The sequence below is a fragment of the Bos taurus genome, chromosome 18 (assembly GCF_002263795.3).
Source record: "Bos taurus isolate L1 Dominette 01449 registration number 42190680 breed Hereford chromosome 18, ARS-UCD2.0, whole genome shotgun sequence".
NCBI classification, from domain to species: Eukaryota; Metazoa; Chordata; class Mammalia; order Artiodactyla; family Bovidae; genus Bos; species Bos taurus.
In genome coordinates this window covers 47,359,570-47,381,068 of record NC_037345.1, presented here as the reverse complement: position 1 = coordinate 47,381,068, position 21,499 = coordinate 47,359,570, and the positions used below count along the sequence as shown (strand labels likewise).

General features: G+C 41.2%; 2 protein-coding genes across 10 annotated transcripts in view; both read right to left on the bottom strand.

Moving 5' to 3' along the window:
* Positions 1-20,175, bottom strand: part of ZNF527 (zinc finger protein 527) — a 32,249-nt gene extending 12,074 nt beyond the window's left edge. For 3 of the 9 annotated variants that reach the window (XM_059876862.1, XM_024978424.2, XM_010814793.4), the window contains exons 1-4: positions 19,570-20,175; positions 13,415-13,542; positions 12,838-12,933; positions 255-9,485 (exon numbers count right to left, since the gene is read on the bottom strand). The gene's annotated coding sequence lies outside the window, so the exon portion shown is untranslated. Of the gene's footprint in view, positions 1-254; positions 9,486-12,837; positions 12,934-13,414; positions 13,543-19,569 lie in introns of those variants that run through there. The other 6 variants (XM_059876864.1, XM_059876863.1, XM_005218995.5 and 3 more) reach the window with 6 other exon arrangements.
* ZNF875 (zinc finger protein 875) lies at positions 5,454-20,942 on the bottom strand. The gene is given in 7 exon segments (XM_059877314.1): positions 5,454-7,315; positions 7,317-7,516; positions 7,519-8,899; positions 19,570-19,656; positions 19,979-20,159; positions 20,213-20,382; positions 20,862-20,942. Coding segments are annotated over 7 exon segments (2,202 nt in total). The 3' UTR covers positions 5,454-7,213.
* Between the last annotated feature and the right edge of the window lie 557 nt (positions 20,943-21,499).

Below are 21,499 nucleotides of genomic sequence, written 5' to 3'. Positions count from 1 at the left end.
CACAATTACACCTGCGGAGACCGTCACACAGAAACAGACTCACTTTTATGCCAGAGACAGATGGTCAGAGTCGCGTTCAACCATACAGTGACACGTAAGTTCACACTGTCACACACACACACTGTCACACAGCCATACACGGTGACACACAGTCTCCCCAGAGGCGCCCGCCTGGTCCCCATCCCGATCCCTGCCGGGCCACCCCCAAGCCCGGCCCTGATCTCTGGCTCTCGCGCCAGCCAGGCCCAACTCACCTCCCGGTGTCCCTGGCTCTGGAAACCCGCCCAGCGACCCGAGACCTGCGACGTCGCCTCCCAGAATCCCCTGCGGGGCACAGCGGGATGCGGACTGACGCTCACCGGACCCCGGGTTCGGCTGGGGAAACATCTAGCTGCAAGGAACTAGACTAGCGACTCAGCTTTTCATTCCGACCCCGAGGACCACAAGTCCCAGACGCTTTGCGCCTCGGCCTCCTTGCTGAATGAACTACATTTCCCAGAGGGCCGCGAAGCACGCCCCAACAACACGGCTGCACGACAGGAGGCCACGGCCACAAGTCCGAGTACCCACAGAACTGTGTGATAACCTGGGATATCGTGAATGGGCATTTAAGTGACCCTGGGCAACTGTATGTGAGGGAATGCTGAAGCTGCGCGTGTCCGTGACTGTTACTGAGTGCTCAGGGGTGGCGATTTGGGTGTGACTGTCGCTGCACACTTTCGTGCTTGCGCACCACGGGGCGACGTGTTCTGTCAGTGTAGTCAGCTTATGTATTTTAAATCATGCCCTGTGATTGTGGGTCATTGTGTGAGATTGTGGATCTGCCAAGAATGGGAAAGTGATTGTGGATGTGTAAGGGACTGTGGCTGACTTTGGGCATGACGTTTCTGTAACTGTGTTCTTAGCCCAGAGATCCGCGGAGGTTTTCTCATAATTGGCGGTGGAGCTTTGTTTCTGGGCTTTAGAGTTGAGTCTGTGGGAGAGTTGTCTGTGTGTCCTGTGTATGTGTGTCTGTCTGTCTGTCTCCAGGTCCAACTGTTCTGTCTTCCCTGCCCAACCTCTCACCCCAGCCAGGGCGGGGTCAGTATTATCCTTATTTTTATATTGTGTGTGTGTGTGTGTGTACGCGCGCCCGTACACGCGCACCCGTTCAGTCACTCAGTCGTGTCAGACTCTTTGCGACCACATGGACTGACTGTACCCCACCAGTCTCCTCTGTCCATGGCATTTTCCAGGCAAGAATACTGGATTGGGCTGCCATTTCCTACTCCAGGGAATCTCCCCAAGCCAGGGATGGAAGCTGAGACGCTGGCGTCTTCTGCATTGGCAGGCAAATTCTTTACCACTGTGCCACCTGGAAAGCCCATATCCCTTCTCTACTTGCCGCTAATGTGATGGCAGGCACAGAGAGTAATTATATTTCAGTTGTAAGAAGATGCTCACTTGTATCAAAGCCATTTATATTATTGTAGCCAGCATCTCTGGGGTTTTTTTTATTACTGTTCCTAACTTTTCACTTTACAACTTTAATTTGTTGTTGTTTTGGTGTTGTTCAGTCACTAAATCATGTCCAACTCTTTGTGACCTCATGGACTACAGCATGCCAGGCTTCCCTGTCCTTCACCATCTCCCACTATTTGCTCAAATTCATGTGCATTAAGTTGGTGATGCTGTCTAACCATCTCATCCTCTGCTGCCCTCTTCTCCTTTTGCCTTCAGTCTTTCCGAGCATCAGGGTCTTTTCTAATGAGTTGGCTCTTTGCATCACATGGCTAAAGTAGTCGAGCTTCAGCTTCAGCATCAGTCCTTCCCATGAATATTCAGGGTTGATTTCCTTTAGGATTGAATGATTTGATCTCCTTGCAGTCCAAGAGATTCTTAAGAGTCTTCCTCAGCACAATTTGAAAGCATCAATTCTTTGGCACTCAGCCTTCTTTATAGTCCAACTCACATCCAAACATGACTACTGGAAAAACCACAGCTTTGATTATACAGACCTTTGTTGGCAAAGTGATGTCTCTGCTTTTTAATATGCTGTCTAGGTTTGTCAAAGCTCCAGTATCACTGTGGACAGTAACTGAAGCCATGAAATTAAAAGACTCTTGCTCTTTGGAAGGAAAGCTATGACAAACCTTGACAACTTTATTTAGGGCCCAGCTTTAAGAAAACTATCCACAGTCAAGAGGCCAAGAATGTGAACCTGTGAGTGATGTTAAAGAAAATAAGAACTGAGTGATACCTGAAGGGGCCTGTTTGTTGGTTTTTTTTTTTTTAATTCAGGAACTATTGCCATAGGAGAAAAGAGACTTCAGTACAGAACTGGCTCAATTCCAAATATAGCAAGAGAGGATTTATAGACAAGGAGCAAGTTAGGGTTGGGGGGTGGTCAGTTTATGGAAAATTATAAAGAGGAGACATAAAGGGGTAGGGGGGAATTCTTTCTAGGCTGACTAATAGGATTCTTGCTGAGGGAAGGCCAGAGTGATGAGTGATCAGATATCAAGAACATGAGCTAAACTGACTTGACAGAATTCTTGCTAAAACTGGGTGATGCAAAGACAAACACTGAAGCCCAAAGGTTGAAGCCTAGTTGAGAAGAGGGTTCTGAGGAGTCTGATTAAAGTTTGGTCAAGGAGAGTCTTTGTCAGTGAAAGTTAAAAAAAAAAACAAACAAACCTGGAAGGTGCACCCAAGTCAAGATCTTGGTATATGTGGAAGTAAAGAGAAGTTCTTGAAATAAAAACACATCTCTGGAGATCCTCTCCAACCCCCTCCCCAGAAAGAGTCCTCTAATAGCTGAAGCCCCAATGAAAGAGTTCAAAGTGTTTGTCGCTCAGTTGTGTTTGACTCTTTGTGCCCCCATGGACTGTAGCCCATCAGGCTCCTCTGTCCATGGGATTCTCCAGGCAAGAATACTGCTTGGGTACTGGAGTGGATTGCCATGCCCTTCTCCACGGGATTTTCCCAACCCAGGGATCAAACCCACACGGGTTACATCTCCTACACTAGTAGGCAGGTTCTTTACCACTAGCACCACCTGGGAAGTCCCTCAAACATATAATATGAATTAATAAATAAAAATAAAAACAGATCATTAATACAAGACAAAAGGAGAATAAAATAACTATATAGAAAATATAAAATTTTACAAGTCTGTGTTAATCTTGGCATATTACTAAAATAGATATATATATACATTCACATTAAATACTTTAAGATTCAAGCTTAATCACATTCAAAACTACACTTTATGAACTAAAATGGAAGAAATCACAAAATACATTGATTACAATTCTATAAGATAAAAAGCTGAATACTAGGATATTGTAAAAATGAGTATGTCCATCTAGCCACTTGTAAGTACTCTGAAATAGTAATTCTTATTTTTTTTTCTTTTTCACTTACCCTGTCATATTAAATGTATAAGTAGTCACTGACCCTCAACCCAAACTACAAAGCCTCAACTCTTTAAAAAAAAACTTTTTTTTTAAATAGTAATTCTTATATAAAAGAAAATAAAAAATGAAAACTATATGCCACTTAGAAATGAACTGACTTTCAGGACAGTAAAAAGGCAATAAATAAACCAGATTATGATTAAATAAGATTGAAAATGCAATACAATAAAAAAGAAAGCTTGAGATTAGTAAATATTAACAGAAATTAACAAATATAAAAAAGACACATTGAAGAAATCATTAAAAGCATAAAGCTGCTTCTTTGATTAAAAAAACAGAAAAAAATGATTGCCAAGAATAGTTAAACAGACATAGCCACAAGCCTAGCCATTAAGTAATCATATCATTTAGTTCTAGAAATGAATATGCCCCACATTTCAGTGTTCTGTCTAGACAGAGCAGCATATCTCAAATTGTAGGTTTACATCTGTCAGTGGATGGTAAGCATTTTTCTGCATTTGTTTCTCCTATGCCTATTTTAAATTATATAAAGCACAGATGTTAATAAAATGTTTGGTATTATAACACATAACTTTTTTCTGGTGTGTGTACAGTATTTTCAGTATGGGTTATAGACCACAAATATCTAGAAACAACACACTTAAAGGTGAAGAATAAAGTGTTTGACTTTCACTTGGGTTTGAACAGTTTCCATCATAAAAAAAAAGGGTGACTTTTTTTATGTGTTTGCAAATCTTTAATATTCAATTTAATAGAATATACTTGGTATTTTATATGTGTTCCTGCATTTAATGTGTTGACATAAATAAAATCTGGCCTCATGTAGATACATAGTAAGAAAATGGGAGTGTTTTAATACTCTTTTCAGGTAATTATCACAACATTGTCCTTTGATACTTCAACAAAAATCATGGAATCCTGCTTTTATCTTGTTAAAATCCAGGTCTATCTTATAAATATACCCACAGATGATTTTGCAGCATTATGTACTAATTGTTTGCAGAATACTGGTTCAATGAATTAGGCAGATCTTCCATCATCATATTTCATTATATGGTATTATAAAATCATGCTCATTAATATCATCACCAATCTTATCACAAAGGGCTAAGTACTGGGAAACTGTCAAGTTCATGGTGGCAGGTAACTTGTTTTTCAATATTCTGATCCTTTGTTTGAAAGTCAAATTAACAGAAATTACCATCAGTTTTCTTCGCTGGCAGTTTTTTTAAAAAATCACTTCATTTTTGACAAAATGTCTACCAAACATCCAAATCTGAGTCACCTTATCCAAAACTTGTCAGCTGATCTTTCAAATAAAATTGGTGTCCATAAAAAGGTGGCTGATTCAGCTCACAAATTAGACAATCATACGAGTGCATCTCCTTGAAACAGCTTCATACTTCACCTTGAAGGACTTTACATGTATTTCTCTTTTCATCACACAAAATATTTAAAAGATGTATACATACCAGTTTTAGTATCATGGCTGTGATATGATAGTATAATTTTATAAGATATTACCATTAGAGTAAACTGAGTAAAGAATACATGAGATTTCCCGATATAATTTCTTGCAACTGTGCGTTAGTTATCTCAAAATTTAAATTATAATTTTAAACTGCTGTACTCAAAGGTCAAGATTTAACAAAATTCTACTATTTTATGGAGAACATTCTTAAGTGGAACTTGCATTTTTTACCACCAATAGGGGGTGGTTAAAAAATACAATAATGCTAGTAGTACCGTTTGCTGCAGTCCATGGGCTCACAGTTTGACACAACTGAGCGACTGAACAACAGTTTGGTGTCACTGCTTTGATTCATGCTAAGAGCCCAGCAGTTTTACCCATGATTGCTGACTGATTTTGCACCATCAGTACAAATTTCAGCAAAAAGCAAGTAATGTCTTAGTGTTATAATGAAATGTGTTTTGACCATGCAGATCACTTGAAAGGGTCCCCCCCCACACCCCACCAAATCCTCTGATCACACTTAGGGAACCAATGATCCATAATAAGAAGTCAAAATTGAATTAAATGAAACAGTTCCATTAACATTTACTGCTACTCCTTTTGAAATGGAACATTTCCATGATGACTATAACAGACTTACAGATTTGAAGCAATATTCATTGTTTCATACTGTTTATCATCTTTTCTTCACAATTTTCTGCAATGTAGTCTCCTACTTACCAGAAGGTTGGCAGGATGGGTAGTGGTTGCTCTGGGGCAATTTTTCTGTCTGTTTTAAACATCTGTTTTAAATCACCTCAGGTTATGAAATATGGGGCAGTAGTGAATAGCTAGTCCAGACACAGATTGAAAAAAAAAAAAATGCAAAAACAAGACTGAGGATTCCCATATCTGAATACCATGTGGTGTTTTATCTCCTAATCAGTTTCCAGATTTGCACAGATTTTAATGCTAGGCCCAGGCAGACACCTCAGGTTACCTGTCTTAACTCTTGTCTCTTACGAGAGGTTCTAAGCCTCTTAGAGGCTTAGATCTTATGAGAGGCCTTCTCTGAAGGCCTCGGAGAAGGCAATGGCACCCCACTCCAGTACTTTGCCTGGAAAATGCCATGGACAGAGGAGCCTGGTGTGCTGCAGTCCATGGGGTCGCAAAGAGTTGGACACAAGTGAATGACTTAACAACAACAAAACTGAAAGCCAAGCACTGAGTACTGCACTTGAAATCCTGCTTCACCATTTTCTAACTACCCATATACTTTGTTTTTCTATGGCTTTCAGATCTATTCTAAATACCTGTACACAAATCAAGAAAATAAGTTGTAATACAATTCCTATATTTTCCTATCCTTAGAAAACATAATTCACAATCATTTAGTCAAGTTTCATGAAAAAAAAAACTGGGCCTTGGGACAAGATTCTAAATAAATTTGTGGGACACTGCCATTTCCAAAAAGAGACTATTCGCAACCAAAAAAGTAGTATATTTTACAACGGTTGGAAAAATTTAAACCAAATAATTACTACTGGGATATTGTAACTCAAAAAGAATAGAAAATAATTGCATTTTACATTTCTGTATATGTGTGCATATTTCTTTATAACACTACATAATACATTTCCAGTCTACATAGACTCAGTCAACAAAAGTATCTACAGTATGGATTCAACCTGGAAACCAGAGAGTCCCAGGAAGCAAGCAAAGATATTGTATTTCAAAAAATGGATAACTCTTCCCAAACTTAGAGCTAGGATACTTACAATCTTTCTTGCCTGTCAGCCCTTTGTATAATAAAACCCTCTACCCATGCATTATCTCTTATCCCCATGAGCTGACCATATTCCAAACTTTAACTGAAGCTGACTCTGCTGGGTCATGCTCTGTGGAACCAGCATTAAATCAGCCATGGTTTCTGTCTCTTGTTCTCAGGTCAAACAGACATCAAGAGATGGGCTCTAAAACTGCTGTTACAACATCCAGGATACTGTGGAAGAAGTGTTCAAGTATACTTGGGAAGTATATTGGAATCATATCAATTCTCTAATTTCAACCTACTTAAGTACTCTCTTCATCAAGTTACATGAGAGACCTTCCAAAATCTACCATCCCCAGTAGGGAAAACCAGAGTCCCTGAAAACAGGCCAGCAACAATTCTTCTTCAGGTGGAATGGAGATACTGACCCTTATCATTAGTCTCATGAACACTCCCATCACACATAGATGTCTCTGTTTTAGTGTTAGCCAATGGCTGACTTATTACTGAAGCTACAGCCCTGGATGGGACTTCCATTGTCTCGTGCAGTATGACTACTGGCTAAAGGTTTCACTGCCTGTACACACAAAGTTTCTCTCCTGAATGTGTCCTCTGATGTCTGATGAGGTTTGATTTCCAACTAAAGCTTCGCCCACACTTACTAAAAATGTTAAGGCTTCTCTCCTGAATGTATCCTATGATGTCTAATGAGGTGTGACTGCCGGCTAAAGCCTTGCCCACACTCCTTGCACACATGAGGTTTCCCCCCTGAGTGTGTCCTCTGGTGTGTAATGAAAGTTAGCTTATCATAAAACTCTTGTTCATACTCCCTGCACACAAAGGGGCTATCCCCTGAGTGTGCCCTCTTGTGCCTAACAGGTTTGGCTTCTGGCTAAACCTTCTACCACACTCCCTACATATGAAAGGCTTTTCCCCTGAATGTGTTCTCTGGTGTGAGACAAGAGTAGACTTATCATTAAAGTCTCGCCTGCACTCCCTGCATACAAATGGCTTCTCCTCTGAATGTGTCCTCTGGTGTGTGATGAGGGTTGACTTCAGAGTAAAGGCTCTCCCACATTCCCTGCATACAAATGTCTTCTCCCCTGTGTGTGACCTCTGGTGTTTGTTGAGGTTTGACTTCAGACTAAAGCGCTGCCCACACTCCAGGCACATGTAAGGTTTAACCCCTGAGTGTGTCCTCTGGTGTGTCTTGAGGTTTGATTTCCAGCTAAAATGATGCCCACATTCTGTGCACACATAAGGTTTCTCTCCTGTGTGTGTCCTTAAGTGTCAAATGAGGTGTGACTTCTGGCTAAAGCCTTGCTCACACTCCCTGCAAACATAAGGCTTCTCTCCTGAGTGTGTCCTCTTATGTCTGTTGAGGTGTGAAAGCTGGTGAAAGCCATGCCCACACTCCTTGCAAATGTAAGGCCTCTACCCAGAGTGCGCCCTCTGGTATGTGACAAGATTTGACTTCAGGCTAAAGCTCTGGCCACACTCCTTGCACACATAAGGCTTGAGCCCTGAGTGTGTCCTCTGATGCGTGAAGAGGTTTGATTTCCAAGTAAAGCCTCGTTCACACTCCTTGCACATATATGGTTTCTCCCCAGAGTGTATCCTCTGGTGTGTGATGAGGTTTGACTTGCAGGTAAAGCCTCGTCCACATTCTGTGCATACATAAGGCTTCTGCCCAGAATGTGTCCTTTGGTTTTTGACGAGGACTGACGTACTGCTGAAGTTTTGTCCCCGCTCAGTGTACATGTAAGCGGTCTCTCTTGTGTGTGTCTTCTGGAGGCTGAGCTGGTTTGACTCCTTGATAAAGCCTAGCCCAAACTTTCCATATTTGATTGCTCCAAATCTTGAGATTTCTAAACCACGTAATATTTTGTCTGTTTCCTCGAGGTCTGTCCTCTGGGCCAGGTTGGGCCCTATATCCACCACTGTGTTGTCTTCCTTGGATGTCACTGGCTGTTCTTCTGGGGGGCTGGAGATTGCCTTTGAAGCGCTGCTTTTGCTTATTCTCCTGAACAAAAGCTTGGAATCTTCTTCTCTCTTTTGAATTTCTGCTTGGCGGCTCGAGCAGGTTTGATCAAAGAGTTGCTCCTGCTGCTGTCTGTGATCTTCTGAACAGTGTTTCCCTGAATGGAGATGATTTCCTACACCTAAGCTTGAGAATAACTGAGGGAGATGACTGAACCACACATGCTGGATGAGGGCTTGCTGGCAAGAGAATGCCAAAGGACAGGTGAGACAAGGCTAAATTTCTAGCTTTGATCCTGCTAAACAAAGAATGTTTTTAGTCATAGATAGGGCTGCCTTGGCCATTCTGTTTTGCCCACTGGTCATTCATAATATGTTTACATCATAAGCTGTCTCCCACTAGCCATCCTTCCCAAGATCTATTTTGCATTTCACTTTATGCATCACATTTTTACAGTAAACTTGATCAGTGGACCAAATCCAGCCTGCAATCTGTTTTTTATATGGCTACAATATAATATCTATTATATCCAGTTTTCAAAGAAACAGGAAAGAGTGACATAGTTAAGAAAAAAAATTGCAGCCAATAGAAAACTGATTTAGGGAGAAAAAAAGTCTTCAAAGCTGATATTATTAATATATTCAAAGAACTAAAGAAAACAATATGTGAAAAATTAAAGATGAGTATTATAACTTAAAATGGAGAATGTCAATAAAGAATAAGAACATTTTTTTTTTTTTGGCTTCATCATGCAGCAGACGAGATCTTAGTTCCCAGATCAGAGATCAAACCCAATGCTCCTTGCACTGGAAACACGCAGTCTTAACCACTGGACCACCAGGGAAGTCCCAAGAATAGAAACTATTAATAAGAAACAAAAGGAAATTCTGAAATTAAAAAGTAAAATAATTAAAATTACAAAGTTACTAGAGAGATACAACAGCATATTTGGCTTTGAAACAGAACCAGTGAACCCGAAGGTAAATCAATAGAAATCACCTAAAAACTGAAGAGAAGAGTTAAAGAAAGGCTGAAGAAAAACAAAGATTTCCAGAAACCTGTAAGACACCATCAAGCAAACCAAACCTATGTGTAATGGTAACTCAAGAGGGTGAAGACAGAGAGAAAAGAGCAGAAAAAATATCTGAAGAAATTATAGCTTAAAAAGTTCCAAATTGAATGAGAAACATTCATCTACATATCTAAGAAGCTCAACAAACCCCAAAATAAACATAAAGACAGCCCTAGCTAGATAAATCATAGCCAAAATGTTGGCCATCAGAGAAAACAAGACAAAAGGAAAACCTTGAAAGCAGCAAAAGAAAAATGACCCAACATGTACAAGAGGAAAAACAATATGACTAGTGTTAACTTCTCATCTTTGGTTACCTGATGTGAAGAGCTGACTCACTGGAAAAGACCCTGATGCTGGGAAAGATTGAGGGCAAAAGGAGAAGAGGGCAACAGAAGATGAGATGGTTGGATGGCATCACTGACTCCAAGGACATGAGTTTGAGCAAACTCAGGGAGATAGTGAAGGACAGAGAAGCCTGGCATACTACAGCCCATGGGGTCACTAAGAGTTGGACATGATTTAGAGAGTGAACAACAACAACTTCTCATCAGAGACAATGGAGACCAGAAGGCAGTGGAATAACATATTTAAGGTGCTGAAATAAAAAATGAAAGACTGCTATCAATGAAGAACTCTCACAAACCTATCCTTGAAAAATGAAACTGATATAAGGATTAACAAGTACTCAGAATATCTGCTGCCAGCAGACATGCCTTATAAGAAATACTTAATAAATCCTTCAGGCTGAAAAGAAATTGACACCAGATATACTGATACTAAGTCAAATCCACAAGAAGAAATGAGGACCACTGAAACTATTAAATATCTCTGGGTAAATATAAAAGACAATGCATATATATTATTCTCTTAATTTCTCTAAAACACATAAGACTATTATAAAGGCAATAAATATAATACTATATTGTGGGCTTTAGAATATATATATAAATATTTTATTGGAACTAAATTAGTATTAATTACAAGTAGATTAGGATAAACTAATGTGTATATTTTATTTCCTAGAGCAGCATTAAGAAAATAACTCCAGAATGGCATTGAAACATGTATATTATCATATGTGAAACAGATCGGCAGTCCAGGTTCGATGCATAGGACAGGGTACTCAGGGCTACTGCAGTGGGATGACCCAGAGGGATGGGATGGGGAGGGAGGTGGGAGAGGGGTTCAGGATGGGGAACACATGTACACCCATGGCTGATTAATGTCAATGTATGGCAAAACCACTACAATATTGTAAAGTAATTAGCCTCCAATTAAAATGAATAAATTTATAAAAAAATAAAAAAGAAAATAACTCCAAAACAAATTTAAAATCAAGAGTAGAATTAAAATAGTACACTTAAATTTAAAAAAAAATCATATGCCATAAAAGGGGGTATAAAAATAGACCTGAGACATATTTTTTAAAATAGCAAAATGGCAGATTTAGCCATATTAATCATTATATTAAATATGAGCAAATTGAACACTCCAAAGGAAAGGCAGAGATTATCCCACTAGATTAAAAAAGCAACATCAAACAATGTGTTATTAACATGGGACACATTTTGGATCCAAAAAACACAAGTAGGTTAAAAGTATAGGATGAAAAAAGATATACCATGCAAACAATAATCACCAGAGAACTGGAATGGCTACTATATTAATAATAGGCAAAGTAGGTTTCAAGACAAGGATTATTGCTAGAGAAAAAGATGGACACTTCATAAAGACAAAAGGGCAATAAATCAGAATGATTTAACAATTATAAAGGTATACACAATTTAAAAGAGCCCCAAAATACAAGAAAGAAAAACTTACAGAACTAAAAAAAAGAATTCGATAATTCAACAATAATATTAGAAATTTCAGTATTCTATTCTCAACAATAGAAACAATTAGACAGGGAATTCCCTGGTGGTCCAGTGGTTAGACTCTGAGCTCTCAGTGCTAACTAAAATATCACAAGCCACGCAGTATGACCAAAAAATAAAATCAACTAAAAGTGGATCACACGCTTAAGTGTAAAAGCCAAGAGTATAAAACTTCTAGAAGAAACCAAAGGGAAAAAAAAAAATGTATGTGTCCCTGAGTTAAGCAAACTTCTTAGTTATACCACCAAAAGCACAATTAATTTAAAAAATAGTTAAACTGAACATCATCAAAATTTAAAACTGAACATCATCATCATGAAGCATCAAGTTATGCTTGAAAGGACACCATTAACAGAATGAAAGGACAAGCCACAGACTTAAATCGATAACTATACCATGGTTATATGAAAATATCACCATTCTTAGAAAATCTTTTAACACACATCCACATGTGAACCTGCACACCCAAATATATATACATGAAGATATATATAAATATATACACATACATATGGTGGGGGGAGAAGGGAGAGCATGCTCACAAGAGACACATATGCCAAGATAAAGCAAATTGGGTGAAATAGTAAGTGATTTTATGATGCCATTTTGTAGTAATATATATGCCGTGTGTCTGTAAAGGATAATATGTAATATGTGTGTGTGTAGAGGATATAAAGGTGTTTTTTGTACTATTTTTGCAGAATTTTTGTAATTTCCTGATACAAATGAATTTACTTACAAAACAGAAAGAGACTCACAGACTTAGAAAATGAACTTATGGTTGCTGGTGGGAAGGGACAGTGAGTGAGTATGGGATGGTTGTGTACACACTGTTCTACTCAAAATGGATAACCAACAAGGACAGCACATGAAACTCTACTCAATGTTATGTGGCAGCCTAGAAAAAAATAACATAAACTACAGGTGAATATTTAAACTACAAAATAAATAGAGAAGATGAAAAAAGTAAATAGGATGAAGCCCTTTTCTGAAAATGGCAGCAAACTGAATTGGTCACAAGTGTCCCCTGCAGAAAACAAGCTGAGTGAGAGGAAGGCAGGCCTTCTGGTGGAGCAAAGAGACAAAGAAGCCAGAGAAGTCCCCCTCCCTTACCTGAAGATGATATTCTGGAAGGGAGGTCATGCCAGGCAGCCTTACCAGGGCCAAGAGGCCTAGAAAAGCTCTACCTCTCAGTACCTAAAAGTACCTCCTCCTTCCCTACCTGCCATGCTGTGGACGGTCCCAACTACCCAGTCTCACTCACCTGGACACAGGCCCAGTGAACGCTGCCTCTCCTTTATCCAGGGCTCTTCCCCTTGTTCCAGCTGACAAATGAGTTCCAGTTTGGAAAACAGAATGTCTGCTCATAAGCAAAGAAAACAAAGAGACTTCTGGTTACACATTTAAGGGGGCCAGTCTAGAACCCAGCCGAAATGGCAGGGGGGTGGGGGAGAACCAAGAGGGTGGGACAAAGGGCCCATGAATAGTAAACTCTCTGCAGTCGAAGGGTTGAGTACTAAAAGGAAACTCCAATCAGAGAAAGAGCCTATCAATACTTACTAGATGAAAAATCTGCTAGGTTTGGGGCAAGATAAAATTTAAAAAAAGAAAAAAAGCCCCTGACTTGGGAAAGAGACCTGAAAATGCAGAGTGGCATACATAATATGAATAAATCTCTGTTTTCAACTCTACTGAATCCAGATATACCATGAGGACAAAGGTAAATTATTGTTTTTAAGCTCAACCCTAAGACAAAGCTGCATTGTGAGTAGCCTTTCTTCATGATTATAGAAAATATTCTGAAGGCCAGATTTTAAGTGCTAAGGGAAAGCCATTCTTACCTAGTGAGACCAAGTGGCTGTAAGTCTCCAGCATCACCTCCGTGTGCAGGGTCCTCTCAGCAGGGCTCAACAATTTCCACTCCTCCTGGGTGAAGCCCAACAGCCACATCTTGTAATGTCACGAATGCCTTTTAATACAAAACACACCCCTGTTCATCCAGGAGTCCACCCAGTCCACACTGCAGGATGAGGGAACAAAAGGCATCTCTGAGGAGGTGGAGAAGATTTTTAGACTTCATTACGTGCTGCGCTAAGTTGCTTCAGTCATGTCCAACTCTTTGTGACCCTATGGACAGTAGCCCATCAGGCCCCTCTGTCCATGGGATTTTACTATGGATGATGAATAAAGGGTAACAGAATACACCAGTCCCAGATATGCCACTTTGGCATAAAACAATTATTTTGAGCTGAAGGCAATTAATAAGCAGACAGAAGAAAAGCTCTCTGACCTTTCCCATCTGCCTAAAAGCACAACATTAATTTGTAAAGGTGTCCCTTTTCCCAATTTTACCAAGGACAGAAATTAATCATCAGAGACAACTCTAGACCCTTATCGGCCCACAGACCCCACCAGAGGAATCTACATAGCAAACATTTACTAACTGGCCCTTTTCTTCCATTAGTTCCCCCATATATTTATTATACCTTCCCACAATTGCTGCTCTAGAAATTCAAAGTCCTTTTCCTTTGTCTTGTCACATCTCTAAAAAGTTATCGTTATTTTGTTAAGATGCTATATAAGCTCAAGTCCTAACCACCGCTTCTGAGTTACCCATTACTGAGTACTCCCATGTGTATGCATGATGCACATATTAATAAATTCCTGATTGTTTTTCTCACAAAAATGTCTTTTGTCTAATTTATACCCAATGAAAAAAAGACTTTTTCTCCTCCCCTACATGTCCTTGGTGCCAAGAATTCAGAGACCATTAGTCTCCCATCTCCGTCCAGCCAGCATCGTTGTGCACCTATCACTGTCGGCATGCTAGGCTTGCTGCTACAGGGGATAAAAACAAAACAAAAGTTCTTTCACACTGGGAGTTTCGAATGTAGGCAGGAAGAGGAGGAGGACATCACACACAAAGAATTAAAGTAAAATTATAATCTCCTTGCTGACTTTGAAGAATGTGAGAGACTATTTGGTCTATGCATTAACATTCTACAGGAAGCAGCTCAGCCTCCAGGGCAAGGGTGAATGACCCAGCGCTATGCGTACTTCACGGCAGGGCTCAGTCCTTCCCCTCCCTCACTCTGCCACTCACTCTCCCCAAGCCTGAGGAATGAAGTACTGCGTTGGCCAAAAAGTTTGTTGAAGTTTTTTTGTAACATCTTACGGGAAGTTACGGTTTTTCCAGTAGTCATGTATAGATGTGAGAGATGGACCATAAAGAAGGCTGAGCGCCAAAGAATTGATGCTTTTGAATTGTGGTGCTGGAGAAGACTTTTTGTTGTTGTTGTTGTTAAATTTTTTTTTATTTATTTATAGCTGCACTGGGTCTTCGTTGCTGCACACAGGGTTTCTCTACTTGCAGCGAGTGGGGGCTATTCTTTGCAGTACACAGGTTTTTCATTGAGGTGGCTTCTCTTGCTGCAGAGCACGGGCTCTAGACACTCAGACTTCTGTAGCTGTGGTGCTCAGGCATGTGGAATCTTCCCAGACTAGGGATCAAACCTATGTCCCCTGCGTTGGCAGGCAGATTCTTAATCACTGGACCACCAGGGAGGTCCTGGAAAAGATTCTTGAGAGTCCCTTGGACAGCAAGCAGATCAAACCAGTCAATCCTAAAGGAAATCAACCCTGAATATGCATTGGAATAACTGATGCTGAAGCTGAAGCACCAATACTTTGGCCTCTGATCCAAAGAGCTGACTCATTGCAAAAGATCCTGATGCCGGGAAAGATTGAGGGCAGGAGGAAAAAGGGACGACAGAGGATGAGATGGTTGGATGGCATCATCAACACAATGGACATGAGTTTAAGCAAACTCTGGGAGATAGTGAAGGACAGAGAAGCCTGGTGTGCTGCATACAGTCCACGGGGCTGCAAAGAGTCAGACACAACTGAGTGGCTGAACAACTGATTGTAATATCCAGTGCCCCAAGCATGGTCCCACTGCAAATCAATAAAATCAGACTCTTTAGGGATACGACTTTTATACTTTTAAGAGCTCCTAAGATCAGTCATGGTTGTGAATCACCATGTCAGAGGAATCTCAAGAGAAAGAGGTCACTGTAGGATAGAGAGATCAGAGACAATTTCATGAGAGGGCAATAAGATCTTAAAGGACAGGCAGGATTTCCTGGATCAAGGAGACAGATTTAGAGAGCAACAGATTTAGTCTTCCCATTTCTCACTCACTTTCAGGCATAAAGTCATTAGGTGATAAAGGATAGATTCACCTGAATGACTTAAAAGTTATTTTTCTCTCTTTTTCCAGCCAAGCGCCTAAAAAGTGAATTTATCTAAATTAAAGATGTATATGAATATTCCACTTTGGTGTCAATAAAACATGCTTTCAGAATGAATAATTAGAACATGATGTCAGAAACAGAATACATTTGAAGTGACGACTGCCCTGAATATCTAAGACACTGTTGTGACACACCAAAGGAAGTCTTCTGAACAGAAAACTGATATAACTTTAATGTTCAAGGCGAATGAGGATTACAGATGCAATGAGTAACAAAGGAACATATGAACACGGGGAAACAAATCGGGACATTATGGTGAACACTCACATGAGAGAAGAAAAAGATCTATACTAGCAGGTCTATCCTGGGAATGTAACACTGCACAGTGTAACAAAAACCAAAAAAGTGCAACATGTAAAGCAAAACGTGATGGGAAAAGGGAATCTCAAACAAAGAAGAGATAATTGATAAGATCAAATGTTTTGGAACAGGCAGGGTTAGAAAGCTCCAACTGCCATGAGTGGTCACTGCTTTAAAACATTTATTTCTCTTCACCTTGTCATATTTTTGAGGGTAAATACCAATCTATAAAAGAATTTCATGCACAAAGTTGGTCACAGAAGTATTATCTGCAATAGTTAAACACTGGGAACAAGTTAAATGTTCCCCTCAATTGGGAAACAGTCAATAGGATCATTCATTCAAAGCACTATTACAGAAATCACTTTCAGTGGGATAAATTCTGGCTGTTCCTTCACCTATTAGAAAATGGGTCTGTGGTTTTCCCTGGTGGTCCAGTGGTTAAGGATCTGCCTCCCAATCCAAGGGACACAGGTTCGATTCCTGCTCCGGGAAGATCCCACATGCCGAGTGGCAACTAAGCCCATGCACCACAACTCCAAAGCCTATGCACCCTAGAGCCTGTGCTCTGCAACAAGAGAAGCCACTGTAATGAGAAGCCCATCTATCGCAAGAAAGAACAGCCCCGCTCACTGCAAGCAGAGAAAGTTCTCGCAGTAATGAAGAACCAGTGCAGCCAAAAATAAATAAACCTTGAAAAAAGAAAGAAAGAAAGAAAATGGGTCTGAGTAGATACACGATCAGTAGCTTTAAAACAATAGGATCTTGTCATTAAGATTTGTCAAAATGTATATATGAAGGGATGTGTGTGTGCATGTATGCTCGGTCACTCAGTCCCATCCAACTCTTTGCAATTCCATGGACTATATCTTGCCAGGCTCTCCTGTCCATGGAATTTTCCAGGCAAGAATACTGGAGTGAGCTGCCATTTCCTTCTCCAGGAGATCTTCCCAACCCAGGAAATAAATCCATGTCTCCTGTCTTCTGCGTTGGCAGGTGGATTCTTTTATCACTGTGCCACCTGGGAAGCCCCATGGGTGTGATGTGTAAAATTAAACCAAATCCCAACATAAAAAAACTAAAAATAAAATGAAAGACTCATAGGAGTGCATGCTGTATTTTATCCGTCACTGAATGTAGTCTATCTAGTTTCTGTAAACAGTATACATTCAGCAAATTTGTTCAACAGAATCAACTGAGAAAATGCTAAGAATTAGTAACATCATGTGCCTATCAATCCAACTCATTTGTTACAAAGGCTAATTTATCCTCTCAGGTGGTGATAATTAACATCCTACTGTGGATTTTCTTAAGTTGTTTTGTGGAATTCAGATGTCATGCGTGTTAGAATACCTGGAATTCCTCCCAACCCCCCTGAAATGTGGTTAATGATATGTCCCAAATAACATATGAAAAAAACAACAGAAACTCCCTTGTGACTTAGTTTCTTCAAATTAATTTATTTAAGGTCATGCACCAAACATATCATGTGTGCCAGGTACTCCTTTAGGAACACAGGTTTCATCCTAAACCACTTATCCATTCAAATGCTTGTCCACTTTGATCAAGTCTTCATAATGCCTTTTTTTTTTTTTTTTTAAGTCTTAAGGGCAGGAAAAGGAAAAAGTCAGCTCATACAAATTTCTGGCTTTTTCCAGAAAAACCAGAATGCTTCCCTATTAACACTATGAGTGGTGAAGAAAGTACACATAAAAGATTCAATGTTACCTTTGGAAATGCCCCCAGATTTTTTATGCATTCTTGGTACTGACACTTTTCAAATGAATAAACTATTTTAAAAATGAGAAACACAGAACTCTCAAAGTTGTTCTGAGAATGCCCAGGAAATTGTAAATCTTTACTACAGAGACCAAGATTAAGAATAAATCAAGACAGTGAAGGCAGATCTGAAAAAACCAAGTTAGTGCATATCAAAAATGACAGTAAAGCAGTCTGGCAACTGTGTTGGTGCTCAATAAGTGTTAGTCACATTCAATTAAGTCTAAGTCATCACAGTCACTATTCTCTGGGGTTAGACAGTTTCCCCTTCAGTTCCTATATGCCTATATCTCTGATTTCCTACGTCAAATTCCTTCTCAACATCCTTCAAAACCCATCTACTCAAAGTCTACACTCCTCAGCAGGGCACTCAACCTGGCCACCCAGACCCAAAGGTGGAAAATGAAAATCCTTCAGGGGCCAAGTAGGTAATGAATATGAGAGAGACAGGCAAATGTTAGCTGTCAATAGTTTCAACTTAAGTATGGAAGATACTAGGGAAAGTACAGACTCTGCAGGACCTGTTCAAATGATGCAGACACCATTCAGCTCAAATTCCCCTACACCAGAATACAGTGCAGTTTATTCTCAGAGAGGCAAGCAATCCAGAATTTTTGGTGAAATCTCCCTACTGCCAGATGCTGAAAATGCTCGCAAACGTTAAATTCAGGTCAGACCATAGCAAACTCCTCTCTGTTCCAAGTATGGGTGGCTAGTCTGTATTTTCATCAGTACATATTTTAAAATCAACCTAAAATACAATCTTCCCACACTGTGTTAAGGGCAGTGTGCTTAGTGGCCCAGCCTTAGACTAACCATGATGCCTGCCCTTCCCACTGGTATGTCTTCACCAACTCTTCAATTTAACAGATTCTCAGGGGTTGTTCAGACAGCCCTACTCCTAGAAGTCCTCCTTAGCCACTTCAGGCCACAGACTACTATGTTGTCCCTGCCTTTCATCCTTCGGTTCAGTTCAGTTCAGTCACTCAGTCGTGTCCGACTCTTTGCGACCCCATGAATCGCGGCACACAAGGCCTCCCTGTCCATCACCAACTCCCAGAGTTCACTCAAACTCATGTCCATCGAATCGGTGATGCCATCCAGCCATCTCATCCTCTGTCGTCCCCTTTTCCTCCTGCCCCCAATCCCTCCCAGCATCAGAGTCTTTTCCAATGAGTCAACTCTTCACATGAGGTGGCCAAAGTACTGGAGTTTCAGCTTTAGCATCATTCCTTCCAAAGAACACCCAGGGCTGATCTCCTTTAGAATGGACTGGTTGGATCTCCTTGCAGTCCAAGGGATTCTCAAGAGTCTTCTCCAACACCACAGTTCAAAAGCATCCTTATCACTGCACAATTAAGCCTGGACGTCCCTGTATTTGTATTTATGCCCCATGTGAGCTGTTCACAATTAACTTAATTAGAAAATGACTGAAGCATGCATGGGGCAGAAAATGTTGAGGGACTCCTCGTATTAATAAGCCACTCCTCCAGGACCAGGAAAGTGACCTTTGCCCAACTACCAATAAAGCAGCCTCCAACGCAAGAAAATGGAATGTATTCATTCTCTCGGCAGCCAAGATGCAATTTTACACATATTCTCACCTCTTTTTTGGCTTTCAGGAGCTCCGTGGTCATTTTCCTGATCTCCTGAGTGCTCTCCCTAAGAAGGGCAAATCTCAGAAGGCAAATCTGAGGATGTGAAAAGAAATGAGAGCATGTCTAGTTGGAAAACCCTTCCCATGTGCAGGCTGGGTCTGCTCCAGAGGCTCACTACTGAGGGTTGGGAGTGTCACAGAAATCACCAGCACAAACCCATTCCCATCCAGCGCCCTGGAGAAAGGGCCGAGGGTGACCGAGCCCCTCAAGTTCAGCCCCAAGCTCTGGCCAGACAGTGAAACCCATGTCCCCCAGCAGCAGAGTAAGGGTTTGTCTCTATCCCCGTGAGTTGGAATGAAAGGAAAATGGATGGTCTTGAGGTGCCTACATGAGAGCTCCCGAGTTCAGACGCTACCTGTGCCCTCGTGAGTAAAACAGTGAGAAGCAGAGAAACGTCCTGAATGGACGAGGCCGTGACTGTACGGAACTCACGGAACTCGGAGTGCACGCTGCCAATCCTGAGGATGAAGCTCGGGAACCAAGAGCAGAAGTGTAGGAAATACCTGAATGGCAAGGTCCAGTCGCCACCAACAAACCTAATGGGCGGAATCCACCAACCGGAAATGTTCCTGCTACGTCAATTCCACACGCTAAGGGGCGAGCGGAAGGGACGGCGGAAGTGGCCGCTGAGGGTTCTCGGGAGTGTAGTCTTGGGATAGAGAAGAGGGAGGCGTAAGTTTCTCCCAAGTAAGGTGCCTCGGCCGTTTGCACCTCTTCATACACAGCCAACGTTAGGAACCCATTGTTAAGGTGCCCGGACTGCGGGGTTCACAAGTTCCTCCGCTGAGGGTCAATGAGATCTACACACGGGCTTGGACACGCCCGAGGATTCTAGCAAAGACGATCCTGCAGCCGGGTGGCCAGACTGTGCGCGCTTCAGCGGTGGGATCTAAGTTCCCCCACTCAAGCTTCTGCCGGTGTCCGCTTCCTGGAGCTGAAACCAGGGTAGTCACGGGCTGGGCCTGAGCCGAGTGGGTGTGGGAGCGGCTCGGAGTAAAGTACTTGGGGGATAGGGCTGCGGGGTGATACTCTATTGGGACTCTCAGATAGGAGCTACACCGGCGGTGGGAGGGTGCGCCGCTATAGACAGGGCTGTTTTTGGAGAGAGCAGGATTGGTTTGGGCCAGCTCACAGAATGGCAGTGGGAGTGGCTCTGGTCTAGTGTGCCTGAGATTTTGAGAAGTGAAGAGTCTGAATTTGGGCAAAGAGCTCGATCCAGAAATCCCTGGGACAGATACCTCCGAGCTGGTGGTGGTGGTAGTGATGGTGAGGGGGAGAGGGGTGAAGAGGAGGCATAGTTTGACAGTTTTGTTCATCATAGTTGGAGGGGAGGGGCGGGTGGATTTTGTTCATCATCATTTTTAAGATAACACAGTAAAATATTTGTCTTGTTTACTGACTGGTTTTGGTGCTTCCTTAAATTCTGTACTCAAAATTCCCACATTAAGGAAAGGCTTAAATAGAGCTGACGCTCAGTGAACTTCATTAGCACCTACTGGCCTATAGTTTTGAGCAGAGGTGAGGGCTTGACTTCTGGGCATTAAGTAGCCAGTCCTTTAGGACACACTCCAGAACAGTGAGTCTTAGGAATTTAGGGTCACTCTGCTCTACCCTTCTTACCCTAAATTGTTTCTTTCCTGACTTCCTTAACATCCACAATTTCCTAATAACCATTCCACTCAAAGTACCACCCTAAAGGGACTTCCTAGACCATCATGGTGCAAATATTCAAAGATTACTCTTAAATCTTAACACTCTACTTCAGAATCTTCTTCAGTATCCCTTTGTCTGAAGAAGTAAAAGAACAAGGCTTGCATGTTAATATCAGCCTCCCCCAGTGCATAGGAATTCAGAATGGAGGATCAGCCCAGCACCC